Genomic DNA, 13,283 nt, shown 5'->3' with positions numbered 1-13,283 from the left:
ATTGGTCACCGTAAATACTATTTTATTCAAATCCAAAATTTCTCGACGCCAATAAGTCCGCTTCCAGTGTGCAAAATTCAAAATTTTTTCCTTTAACAGCACTACTGCACATTCACGTATACCGAAATTTTCCATGTATAATTCGCAAAATTTTACCGATTTTTTGCCTTAAAATTGGGGGGTGCGTATTATACATGGGTACAGCAAGCCTTGAAAAAAATTCCCCTCGGTCAAAAACTTGAAATACACCTCTCCTCATGTTTGTTTCCAATCGTGCATCACCTCTAGCCATCGTGTCCCGTAATTCGTATTATAGAGTGTAACGCGCTGCCAAATAGAGGAGCTTGTTGCCAATTAACGAAAAGCGTGTTGCGTTAGTTAGCCGTCTGTAGGCGAGCGAAATTAGGTCGCTGATTTCTACGAGCGTCCGCGGCAATCCTTGCTGATTCATCGCGTCAACGACAGGTCTTAACAATCGCATACACAGAGGCCATGTGCGCAAGATATAATCGCTTGCGTAATCAGTCGCATCTCCAACAGACCTGGTGCGCACGACATAACCCTTGGCCTGAGCAATCTGTAATTGTAATAGGCCTCGTGTGCAAGATGTCGTGTGTCGTTAGCTTGAAATATCGCGTCACCGGCCTCGCAGGCTTTGGCTACTATCTACTCTAGTTTAGAGACAATGCTGTTCATTGTATAATGATTAGCGATGGTTATGTCATGATTGTTCGACAGTGACAACGAAAAACAGAACAACATTGTGTACTAAAACACAGCTGTTCATGTACCACGAATGCAGGGTGCGTACTATACATGGGTACAGGTTTTTTCCAAGAATTTACACGCCATTTTAAGGGTGCGTATTATACATGGGGGCGCACTATATTTGGAAAATTACGGTATATAACGCTATACCACCCACCACGAATGCTATAACATTGCGGCACGTATATTTAAAATTGATTAGTATATCGATACGGAAATGAACCCTACTATTTTCGGCTGACACTCGTCAGGGGTAATCGTCTGCAACTAGCAGAGAATTGTAACGGACATTGCATATCAATGATCGTGCCACAAAATATGACGTCACAGGTTTGAAATTTCGAATATTCAGTAATCACGCCCTGAAATTACCCAGGTTCATTCCATTATGAATATATAATTCAGTTGGATATAACAAATCAATTATGGATTGGGATTAGGGTATGTAGCTAAAATCAGTGACAGGATTAGGTTTTAAAAATATGACGTTGATTTCAGAGAAACAACGGCTGTACGTTGATAAATCAAGGGCCGGCTTCAGTCCCAGAACTGGTGGTAGCGTCTGAATATCATACCGCGAGATTTGGTAATCTTGACGAGGCACTGTCTAGGAAGCCGGTATCTAATCGTTCAATGTCTGCGTTTTGGGTCGAAAGGTATTTGATATTAGCGACGTATTGGTTTGCCTTGTTATATTCTTTATAACGTTACATCATAGTATGGCGTCTGACGGTGATGATGTATTTGTGGCTGACAAGCTGACCGCGGCCATCTACAAATGGACAGGCTCTGAACGCGAGAAGGTACGTTTTTCTGATATGATATTCGTAAAGTCTCCGACCGGAAATTTTGCCTTTGAAATTCCTGTGACGAAATAGTCAGAACGAATTCGATGCTAGTATGCTTTTTTTTGTATCCAAGTTGTCTAGGGTCGCCGTACGCCCTCTTTTAAGAGGATTTGTCCTCTCTTTTTTCAATAAATCTAAAGTGTCCTCGGAGGACGCCCAACTGCCCTCTTTTTCTGGAAAAAGGGTCAAAATACTTGCAAAAATTGAACTCTGACGAACTGAACGCAAGGATTTGCCAAAAAAGGAAGGGAAAATACGCCCTGACTGGTATTCCGAGAGAGAAATCAGAAAAATGACCTTTTCATTTTTAGTCATCCGAAGTATTATAGGAAGAAATGGGTATTTCAGCAGGTACTATTTAGTCAACCCAACGCTTTTACTCAAAATTTTTCCAAATCACTGTATTACAGATTTTAAAATTTTTGAAAAGTGTCCTCTTGGTAAACCTCAAGTTACCGGATATTTCTGAATTTTACAATCCTAATTTTTTAGGCAAAACAGTGGTTTCTAGGATTAACTAGATTTGAATTCGGTATTTGAATTTCGAATTCCTGACATTTTAGTTTTACTGTTTTGATATTGCGAATGGCTGTAACGTGACAACAATTAGTTATAGCGTTGATACTGCGATTGGAATGTAGCGTGACATTTTAGTAGATATAAATAACTCCTATACCGGTACAGGCATTCCGGTGAAAAAAATATATATTATGATATTTCATTGTGTCTATTTTCCTTGTTTCCATAATTTATGAATTTACGTCCATAAACACCCCATGAATTGTAAGAAATATTGGCGCGACAGTATTCGTCCCAAGGGTTCTCGCACTTTGAAAACAGTTAACCAGTGTTGTTAAACAGCTTAGCTAGGTCATTGATCGTTCAATGACTATGCAGACTCACCCCAATGCTGTAGATCGATTTACGCATTTGCAAAGATGACTCAAGTCAAGTCGAGTCCCCAGAAAATCAGGACTCGAGTCATCACAACCTTGCTCATGTATCAATCTGATTGAGTCCTAGTGTTTTTTTAAAACGATCTTAAAATATTGTGATTTAATATCTTTCTGTCTCTTAATCATTGATTGTTTCCAAAAAATGTAATATTTTGTCAATTTTTACAGATTATTGACCTTAACGCCGGCACACCAGTCGCTATCGACATTGATATTTTCGCTTCGAATATCTTCTGGGTCGATCAGAGCCGCAGAACCATCAACGTGGCGTCTTTGAAAAATCCGAACGAATCCGTGTTGCAGCTGTACGAAAACACAGGCTTCAACGACATGTACTGGCCCGTGGACATGGCATTGGATATGGTCAACGGTGTGTATTTCATTTCCTGTTTTTAATAATAAATTGCTGTGTTTGGCTGGTTTTGTAGACTTTAATAAACACTTGCAAGACACTGATATTTCTGTGATAGATCTTCCAGTAAAGGGTGTGTTTTGTTCTTAAAATTGTGACTTTTCAGATAGTCCGTAAGACATCCGTTTCCTGTGTAGATTTGACTTCCGGATATTTGTGTGTTTTACGCAACACAATATCTGAATTTAATTTGAGCTTTCCCTAAGATTTTAGCCTTCAAAAGTATTTCAGACAATAATTCGACTGTTGTATGAGACAGACGTTTCTTGCATTGTCTTGAGTCACGTAAAGAACGTGCGAATTTCATTTGAGATTTTCATAAGTTCTAGGCCTTCCAGCCTATTTCAGAGAGTAAGAAAGCTGTTGCTGTTGTATAAGACACTACTGGCATCGACTTCACCTAGCCATCTTCTAGATATATTGATTTCGGACTTTGTATAAGATGCCCATTTGTTACAAGAATATAAATTCTACAAAAGGGTGTTCTTATACCAACGGAGCATAACAGTTCCGGTATTGCAACACAAATTTTTGTGGCGGGAAACTATGAAATTTCGAACTTCTCCAAATTAGGTTGGAATTAGAAATGGAGCTAAAATTTGAGCACTTACATTTCACTAATTTGATTAGAATTAGATTACCGAAATTTCGCTCTGATTTGTAAATCTAGGCAGTCTGGTTAAAGTCGCATTTTATAATTAGTATCGTAAAGATTTTCCAATAATAATGAATATTGCATTGAATTAATAAAAATAGAAATTGCTAAAATTGATATGAATTTTTTTCAGGTTATATTTTCGTTTCGGACATCGGCCACCGGGCCAGAATCATACGCTACCATTCTACCGTGCCCCAAAAACGCACAAAACGAGACGTCAAGTCCCGAGTCGAAGGTCGTACAGTGGTGGGCCAGCGTCTGGAGTATCCCTCTGGGGTGGCGGTCGATTTCCACACGGGCCGGCTGTTTTGGGCAGACGCCAAAAAGCGCGTGATCGAAAGCTCGAACTCAGACGGGGCAGAACGGATTTTGGTCCGCGATTTCGGGGATGAAAAACCGTATAAAATTACGGTGTCTGGCGATTGGATTTTTGGCACCACGTTTTCAACGAACAAAGTTTTCCGGGTCAAAAAGTACGCGTATTTAGGCGGCCCGCTGGCCGAAAATGCGTACATGACCTCAAAGGATAGGGACATTAGCAAAATCGACTGGATATTAGATGCCGCGTTGACCAGACCTGCCTTGACAGTGTTGCGTCCTGTCGGGTCTGAAATTTTGGGCGAATTTGAGAAGTCGGCTCGGGACGGTTGTGGAAAATGTGCCGGGACGCAGCTATGCCTGGCGGCCGGTCCGGGGCGGTACGCTTGTGTGGACGAGTGCCAGTGTGACGCCGGGCTTATTTGTAAGAAGACTTCGAGGTCGGGGGTGGCGCATTGCGAGCCTATGCAGGTAAGAGTTTCTGTAGGGGTGGTCAGCATTGGTAGGACACTCATGTACATGTGTGTACCCAATACCCATGGCCCAGTGCTAAGACACCAAAACGTTTTCAATGGACGTCCAACTTTTCGCATTTAGCAATTGAGATATGAAATTGTAATATATTTAGCGGAGCGCAGATTTGTCATGACTCGAGTCATGGATTTTTGGTGGCTCAAGTCATTTTTTCAAACTCGTAAAATGGCTCGACTTGACTCCAGTGAATTTGTGTATTGACTCGACTTGTACCTGAGTCATTGTGCATTGTGACTCGAGACTAGGGCGGCCAAGACAGACATTTCATTGTAACTTCAAAGAATAGTAAAGTCATCACATGATCGGTATTTCGTCTATCATAGTGTCTATCATCATAGGCTGTGCTTACATTTACACCTCTTTTCTGCGTCATGTCATCATTAACGACTTTGATAACACTTACAAGTGAATTCAATTTGGTGTGAGTATCTTATAAGTGCCAAGCATAACCGGCCAATTCAACCGATCCCTAGAGCATTCAAAACATCACCTATATACTACTGCGCCCAATAAGATCACACAAAGTATAGTGCCATTGTTAAGCTTTATATTTGCATTCAATGATGATGGATCCCTTTGCTTGCCCTCGATGAAAGCACGGCATTTAAGCTACAGCCGTTTCCAGCTACAGCGGTCATGCTGTAGAAGTTTTTGTGAAGCAGCTGTTGTTTGTTCATGATGTACCTCAACATGTCCTGAATTAATCTCAATTCGTCTTCTGCCAACCTACCAACAATGGGCTTTCAGAATCCCCGCTGGTAGCAGACTCCTTGACCACCTAATCAGCAAGGTGCTGCTGTCGTGATCATTGAAGCAAGCCATGGTTATGTGATTACTAGTCTTCTTGCTGTTCTATGGTCGGTGGCACACCCATTTTGGGCAGCTACTTTCAAACACTTTGATCGAAACAATAACGGCTTTCCTGTGAGCCTCTTTCAGGTTCATTACTGTTTTCTATCAATAAACTATAGAATGAGGCACTATCACGGAGCATTTTAAAAGATTTTTGAAATTTGGACAACCCTAGTGAATATGCATACCATGAGTGCGTGATGCGCATATGCTGCTGGACATGGAAGGTGCAGAATTAGCCTTGTGAGGTTTTTCAAGTCTTGCACCATCACTCTTGTTATAATGCTGAGTGCCAAGCCAAACCACTTTGCTACTCTTGATGATAGAATAGATCTACGTATTATTTACCTATTTGCTTGTCAGCAAAACCGACCTATTTCATGTATATCTGCAGGTGGTTGTGTGGCCTCACAATACCGTACCAATGCGCATCACCACGGACGGTACGTTACTATCAAGTCACAGTGGCACAACGCTTACTGCGATCGTAGCCGTTTCCCTCGTACTTCTGGCTGCTATAGTTCTCGGTGGTATTTTCTTATTCAGAAGGTACAAGAGATATGGGGGGTAAGTGTCAGGTTAACAATAGACGGGTTTGCCTGCTAGTTTTCATGCAATTATTGTGGATCGCATATCTCTAAAGATCAATTGATGTAAGATTTTTGAGCCTATATAACATATTCTTCATGCAACATATCTAATCATAACTATATGACAAGTATAATATATAACACAATTTCGAAATGATTTATTGGAGGTCACATATGTCTGTTATGTGTAGAGCTCAACCAATATAGTAGTTTTGAGCAATATATCATCTACGTTATATTACATATGTGACCATATACCATATATGACAGTTTACAATGATTATTGTATATCACATATGACTATGTACCAAACATAACTTGTTTTCAAATGATAACTGTGGATCGCATATGTCCGACATTGAAGCTTTGAGCCCATATAACATATATGACCATATACCAAATATAACTTACTTTTCAACTGGTTTTGTGGATCACATATGTCTGTAATGTGAAGAGCTCCACCAATATAGGAGTTAGGCTGAATATTAATCCCATCTCTGTAAAATGCTCGGTTTTGAACCCTAAAATTTTCCATTCCCATTTCTGTCGCTTGGAATATGTGAAATACAACTTTTAATCCTGCAAACGTTTCAGGTTCTCCCATAAAAGGATGAACGCCCGGTCCAATCCGCTGTACGTCCAATTCCAACCCAGCACCACGGCCCTGGTGGCTGACCAAATGCCGGGACAGGGCGAGGCCAAGGTCATCATGCCGGATGATTCAAACGAGGGCACCTCGACAGAGATGGTAACTTGAATATAGTTTGTGAATATTATCGATAATATTCATATGTAAATGAGAACAGAGGTAGTCGATGTTACTAGTGTGGGTTCTTGAGTAGCAGTAGTAATTCCGTGGCATGAGTCACGAGTCATTTCATGTTTATATACGTCAATAGTAGTCAATTGATTCTACGGCAGTAACTGGAGCCACTCCTAAAACGCGGCTGGAGTCAACACATGACTTGAGTCAACTCAACACGATCAAGTAGTCGAGACCAAGTTAGCAGTCCAGTTTGAGTAGTCTTGACTCAGTTCCAGTCATTACTCGAAGTCATCCCAACACTGTGAACTAGTCAAGTCTAGGTTCTGACTCCAGTTAAGTTAAGACTTATGTCCATTTAAGTAGACTTGACTCAGGTCCAGTCAAGTCATGACTTGAAAGTCATCCCAAAACTGTGAACTAGTCAAGTCTAGGTAATCTTGCCTCGAGTCTGACTCAAGTTGAGTTGAAGTAGTCTTGACTCAGGTCTAGTCAAGTCATGACTTGAGTCATCCCAACACTGAACTAGTCAAGTCTAGGTAGTCTCGCCTTGATTCTGACTCCAGTTAAGTTATGACTTAGGTCAGTTTAAGTAGTCTTGACTCAGGTCAAATCAAGTCATGAATTTTAATCATCCCAACTCTGTGAACTAGTCAGGTCTAGGTAATCCTGCCTCCAGCTGAGTCACGACTCAAGTCAAGTTCAAGTAGTCTTGACTCAGGCCTAGTCAAGTCATGACTTCAGTCATGCCAACACTGTGAACTAGTCAAGTCGAGTTCGGTACTCAAGTTTGAGTAGTATTGCCTTAAGTCCGACTCCGGTTAAGCCACGACTTGAGTCACCCCGACCCTTTCAAGCAGTCTAAATTAGTGCTTCAGTGTCTGAACGCCTGTGTCTATAACCACAGAACACGTACCAGCGAATTTTCGCCCGCAACAACCAACAAACGTCCGAGAAGACTCAGCTGCTCGAGCACGACGAGCTCGCGGACGACGATACTCACTCGGAAGACGACATGGTGCTCGTCGACACCGCAGACAGGACAGTAAATTTCACAGCTACCACAACTCGGGAGAATTTCGAATGAGTGTCGGCGATAACGGATGTATCGAATCCGAATCTGCCATGTAAACTAGGGCCGGGCCGCGGGCGTGCGGAATGGTGGTTTAACCACCTCTAGTGTATGTAGTGAAGACACTATGTTGAAAATGTGGAATTTTGCCCTCTGCCCCCACCTTATTGCAAATGTATTAGGTTAAAGACTATTTAGATTTGTGATCCTTTTGCTACGGTACATATCACAAAATCTTTTTATCACCACCCTCTACCTCTGACGTAAATCATGGGTCTGAATTATGCGCGCATCTATCATCGCTCGCGTTTCTATACACGGTACTGACATTGGTCAAAGAGTCTCGTGTAAAAGCCTATACGACTTTGAGCAATCTTTTTTTTTTCATCGTGTGCCGGTGTGTTTTTTCTTCGCTTTTTCTAAATCACTTCTCTACACCAATCTATTTTGCGATCGGTTCGACTCTTTTACACTGTTTTTTTTATCTGTACTCGAAGCTTTGTTCTCTGTACGATTCTCTGCTCATTGTGAGATCACGGCAAGCCTTGTATATATAATAACCATTGTGCGCGACGTTTTTACGGTATGTTTTATCGGCGATCGTGTGAAAAAGGTCCCTGGGCCGTTTGAAACGTTCATGAATTGCTCTTTCAAAGATTATATAATTCCGTTACAGTTGTCATCAACAACTCTACAGCGTTAATTGCTTCATATCAACTCTTTTTACTGTAATTTGCTCAAGGAATGTATCCGAATGCCAGAAAAAAGACTTTGTTAGTCGTGGGACCATGGTTGTGGGAACATATATTTTTCCGACCACCACGAAATCAGAAACTGTCTTATCGAAGAATTTGCGCGCTAAATAGGTTGTTACATAACACTACCAATTGCTCAGTATTACTAGACAAATTACGTTGCACATCTAATGAAATATTACTTGTTCTTGGTTGTTGACTAGAACAGTGTTTATTAAACTTTAGCTGCTATTTCGCACGTTAAAGGTACGCCCAGAATGATGACCTTAAATGAAGTTGACAATTCTACGAATCAGTTTAATTCTTTCTTACTGCTGCTGTTTTAGTAGACCCAGTATAATATTACTAATAATCACAAAATCAACCGTAAAGCCTCTATACGGGTAGTATTATTGAATGTATTAAAAGCCGATGAAGTGTATGTGCGAGCAAAATGCGTTTTTCCGTATTTTCATGATATTTTCACCACTTGCAGTCTTGTAATAAAATGTAAGTTTTCGATGATGGAGGAGAGTGATTGTTAGTACGTGTTGGCTGTCTCCTAGTACATGCATATACGGATAACTAGCGGGAGAGTGTATGTATCACTTGCTGTTGCTTCCCCTAACATCGCTACATAATAAAAACTTCAATTCGATTAATTATTGGTAACAATTTCATTATTTCAATACACCACTGGACTGCGAGAGAGAAAGATAGGAAGATGTCGAAACGACTACGAAAACAGACACCCCACCTGGCCTAAGCAACGTAAAACATGAAGCATTAAGAGATGACAATATAAAAGGACATGTGCAAAAAGACGTGACTAGCATGAGTCGAAAAGCAAGATCGATGTCAGGTCGTGATCCGGTAAACTGGAGTATTGATTCAGTAGAATTTGTTTGTATTTCGACTTGAATGTGAGCATGCTCGTTAGGGCTCTTCAAAAACGACTCTTTTTCTCAAATTGTACTGGCTACTTGATAAAATTGTTAGGTTACCTAATTTAAGCCTACACACCAAATTTAGTTAATTCCAACCAGTAGCCGCATCGCTACAGGGGAAGAAAGTTTCTATTTATTATCTAAAAATAAACAGAAAAAAATTAATACCAAAAAATTTGAAAGTTTTCTGTTCACCCCATGAAAGTGTTAGGTTGTGTGTAGAAACGATGTTCACCAAATTTGGTTCAATTCCAACCAGTGGAAGCGGAGTTATTGCCGCCGAAAAATTTGGATTATGAATAAAATAGTATTTACGGTGGGCACCACTATAATTAATAATTAAAGAATTGGTCACCGTAAACACTATTTTATTCATAATCCAAATTTTTCGGAGGCAATAACTCCGCTTCCACTGGTTGGAATTGAACCAAATTTGGTGAACATCGTTTCTATACACAACCTAACACTGTCATGGGGTGAACAGAAAATTTTCAAATTTTTCGGTATTTATTTTTATACAATAAATAGAAACTTTCTTCTCCTGTAGCAATGCGGCTACTGGTTGGAATTTAACCAAATTTGCTGTGTAGGCTCAAGTTAGGTAACCTAACAATTTTATCAAGTAGCCAGTACGATTTGAGAAAAAAAAGTCATTTTATAAGAGCCCTAATGATAATGCTAAATAACTGTCGGATAGCCGGCGAGATACTGTTCCACACTGCATGTCCGGCATATTTGATAGAGCGATGGTCTTTTTTCTTGCATAATGAAAAAGCCAGCACAATGTCCCATTTTCGGATGACAGTTGTAAATACGGAGTATAATATAAATTATAATTCAACAGGAGACATGGTTTAACACTACTTTTAAATGTTCCAAAGCTATCAAAAAAGTCTATAAGCAGCATCCTCGAAGGAAGGTCGAGGTCATTCCGCTAGGGTCGAGTAATGTTTTACCCGTTTATATGTTATAACAGTATGGATAATTAAGTTGAAATGTGTACTTTAATGCTACTAACGTTCATATCTTCATGCTGCATGTTTTGGATGCTGTAGTACGACGTCCCAACGTTCAAAGCATTGAACGCTTGAAAGGACTGTCAAAACTCGAAAAAAATCACCTCTAAAACACAGCTCAAATCATTATAATCGATGCTCAATTAGGATTGTTCTCAAACAATAGAGTCCAGCACGAGTTCCCACAGCGTGGATAAGTATGGAAATAACACTTTACTGACGAAAACGTTCACTCAGATGAAAGCAAGTAAATATATGACAGCTACTGAATCATTTCATAAACTGTCAAATCTTAATTGTCCATCAATTCCATGAAGTGAAAAATTATGCACAATAGAAAAGGCTTTTCAACAATACGCTTCCACGTATATCACACTCATACTTTCATATGGATCATGTTGTGTCTTTTCAAGCTGGATTTGTGAGAGATTTCCCATATTCCTTACAGCAGGGGTGGGCAAACTTTTGAGCTCGCGGGCCGCATTCAATATCTGAATCCATTCGCGGGCCGCACTATATAAAATTGGGATTACAAACCAAAACGCAATATTGATATTTGATTATATAGCGAGGACAAGGAGATAACATATATGCTTATTTAAAACAATCTAAAGATTGCTTTGATGATATCCTACACTTGTCAGAAACAGTGACGAGATTTCATAGGCTAGTCGACCTCAATAACCAATTTGTCAAAACTATAGAGATGAAAGTAGGTTGTCCCGATTCTTAGAACAGGAATGAAATTTAAATCTGTGAGCAGTGACAAGTTCGTAGATTTGCTAATTCCACTTTTGGATCAGTTCCAGGACACACAATACTGACAGCATCATAACCATGTTAGCTTCAAACACGCTTCTACTATATGTGTAGATAAAATATAAATACCCTAATTCTGCGCACACAGAGAACGAATCTATCTAAGGCACGCGCGAATCGTTTTTATAAGCATGTCACTAAAATAATGGATTGGCCAATCAGTAATCACACAAGCGATCCGAATTATATAAATCTCGTTTAGGATTTCTGTGATGTTTAGCAGTTGAAACCTTTCAACCTGCGGGGGCCTTGAGATCGGGATTTCGCGCCAGAAATTGAACATAAAAATGATATACGAAGTATTCACCTTAGTACAGTGGTTCTCAAACATTTTAACACACGCCCTCACCCCTTATGATGGTAAAAGAGCTCACGCCCCCCTATAGTCATTTCACAATACGCAACCGATGCTAGCAAACCTAACGGATAGTTATATGGCATGGTAGGTTACGACTGTGGATGAGAGATTTTGAAATATGAAATTCTGACAAAAATACAGAGTAACCAGTATGAATGGGATGTAGATCGCGCGAAGCGCGAAATTTTTTTTTTTGAGCTTAGCTTCGTGCTCACCTTCAGATGGTTTCACCCCCTCAAGGGGGTTGCGCCTCAGTTTGAGAACCACTGCCTTAGGATTATCATTGTGAAATATACTAAGAAAAATTTAATCAAATCCCAGCTTTAATTCGATTTTTAGTACGCATTTTATCAATATTTTTAATAATTTTCTTTATACTCTCGCGGGCCGCACAGAACGGTGTGGAGGGCCGCATGCGGCCCGCGGGCCGTAGTTTGCCCACCCCTGCCTTACAGTGATATTTCATTTCCATATGGATGGCATAATGAATCTTCAACTCGCGCTTTCGCACAAAACCTTTCCCGCATATATCGCACTCAAATTCTTTTGTAGCTGTGTGAGTCCTCTTCACGTGCACTTCAATGTGCGACCTGTGACGAAATGCTTTACCGCAAATGTCGCACTTGTGTTATTTCTCGTCCCTGTGCATCAAACAATGTGTTATCAGTTGACCTTTTCGTTTGAAATCTTTTCCACATATATGACAGTTGTAAGTAACGTTTCGCTACAGTATGAATCAAACAATGCGTTTTCAAATTACTTTTTCTTAGAAAACCTTTACCGCATATAGAACACCCAAACCTTTACCGCATATAGAACACCCAAACTCTTTCACTCCGTCATGAGATTTAATGTGAAATATCAGTTCAGATTTTGCAATGAACGATTTCCCGCATACATCACACTTATAATCTTTGATTCCTATGTGGGAAGAAGAATGATATTGTAGCTCGAACCTTCTTAGAAATCTTTTAGCGCAGATGTTGCATTCAAATTCTTTCAATTTGGGGTGAATTTTCATGTGATCCTTCATGTGATTTTTGCCGATGAATGGCTTCGCGCATATATCGCACTCAAACTCTTTAAATCCGATATGAATTTTCATGTGATATTTCATGTTGTATTTATTGCTGAATGCCTTCCCGCATACATCACATTCAAAGTCTTTCTTTCCTGTGTGGGATAGAGAATGACAAGCTAGGTGAGACTTCCGCAAAAACCTTCTGCCACATATTTCACACTCAAAACTTTTTTACTCCAATGTGATTATCATATGGCGTCTCATGTTATGCTTGCTCCTGGATCCTTTTCCGCAGATCTCGCAAATATTTTCACTGAAGACATCACGGCGTTGCGAAGGAGCTACGTCATTTATGACTCGGCAGCAAGACGTTGTGGCTGAGACATTCATGTGGTTCAGTTGAATTGAATAATTGAAATGAACCCGAATATTTTCAGCTGACACTCGTCAGAGGTAATCGTCAGCAACTAGTAGAGAATTCAAATACAACGTATATCAACAATTGTATCACAAAATATGCCGTCACCAGCACGAAATGTCGAATACAAAAGCGTTCAATGTACTATTTTTAGATGACACACTAACTGTTTCTGTTGACACAGCCTTGGCTGGTGTAT

At 40.1% G+C, this 13,283-nt stretch overlaps 1 protein-coding gene across 4 annotated transcripts in view; it reads left to right on the top strand.

The window, feature by feature from the left end:
• Positions 1–9,032, top strand: part of LOC145435343 (prolow-density lipoprotein receptor-related protein 1-like) — a 145,755-nt gene extending 136,723 nt beyond the window's left edge. For all 4 annotated transcript variants that reach the window (XM_080312646.1, XM_080312634.1, XM_080312642.1 and 1 more), the window contains 7 exons: positions 1,267–1,424; positions 1,487–1,571; positions 2,741–2,942; positions 3,773–4,431; positions 5,741–5,913; positions 6,531–6,684; positions 7,607–9,032. In XM_080312646.1, the coding sequence (XP_080168772.1) occupies positions 1,267–1,424; positions 1,487–1,571; positions 2,741–2,942; positions 3,773–4,431; positions 5,741–5,913; positions 6,531–6,684; positions 7,607–7,786 (1,611 nt within the window). In that variant the 3' untranslated portion in view covers positions 7,787–9,032. The remainder of the gene's footprint in view (positions 1–1,266; positions 1,425–1,486; positions 1,572–2,740; positions 2,943–3,772; positions 4,432–5,740; positions 5,914–6,530; positions 6,685–7,606) is intronic.
• Positions 9,033–13,283: the final 4,251 nt, after the last annotated feature.

Source organism: Botryllus schlosseri, chromosome 1 (genome assembly GCF_051294905.1).
Source record: "Botryllus schlosseri isolate E-star chromosome 1, Bs_hap1, whole genome shotgun sequence".
NCBI classification, from domain to species: Eukaryota; Metazoa; Chordata; class Ascidiacea; order Stolidobranchia; family Styelidae; genus Botryllus; species Botryllus schlosseri.
Note: the sequence above shows the minus strand (reverse complement) of the source record. Positions and strands in the feature narration are given on the sequence as shown.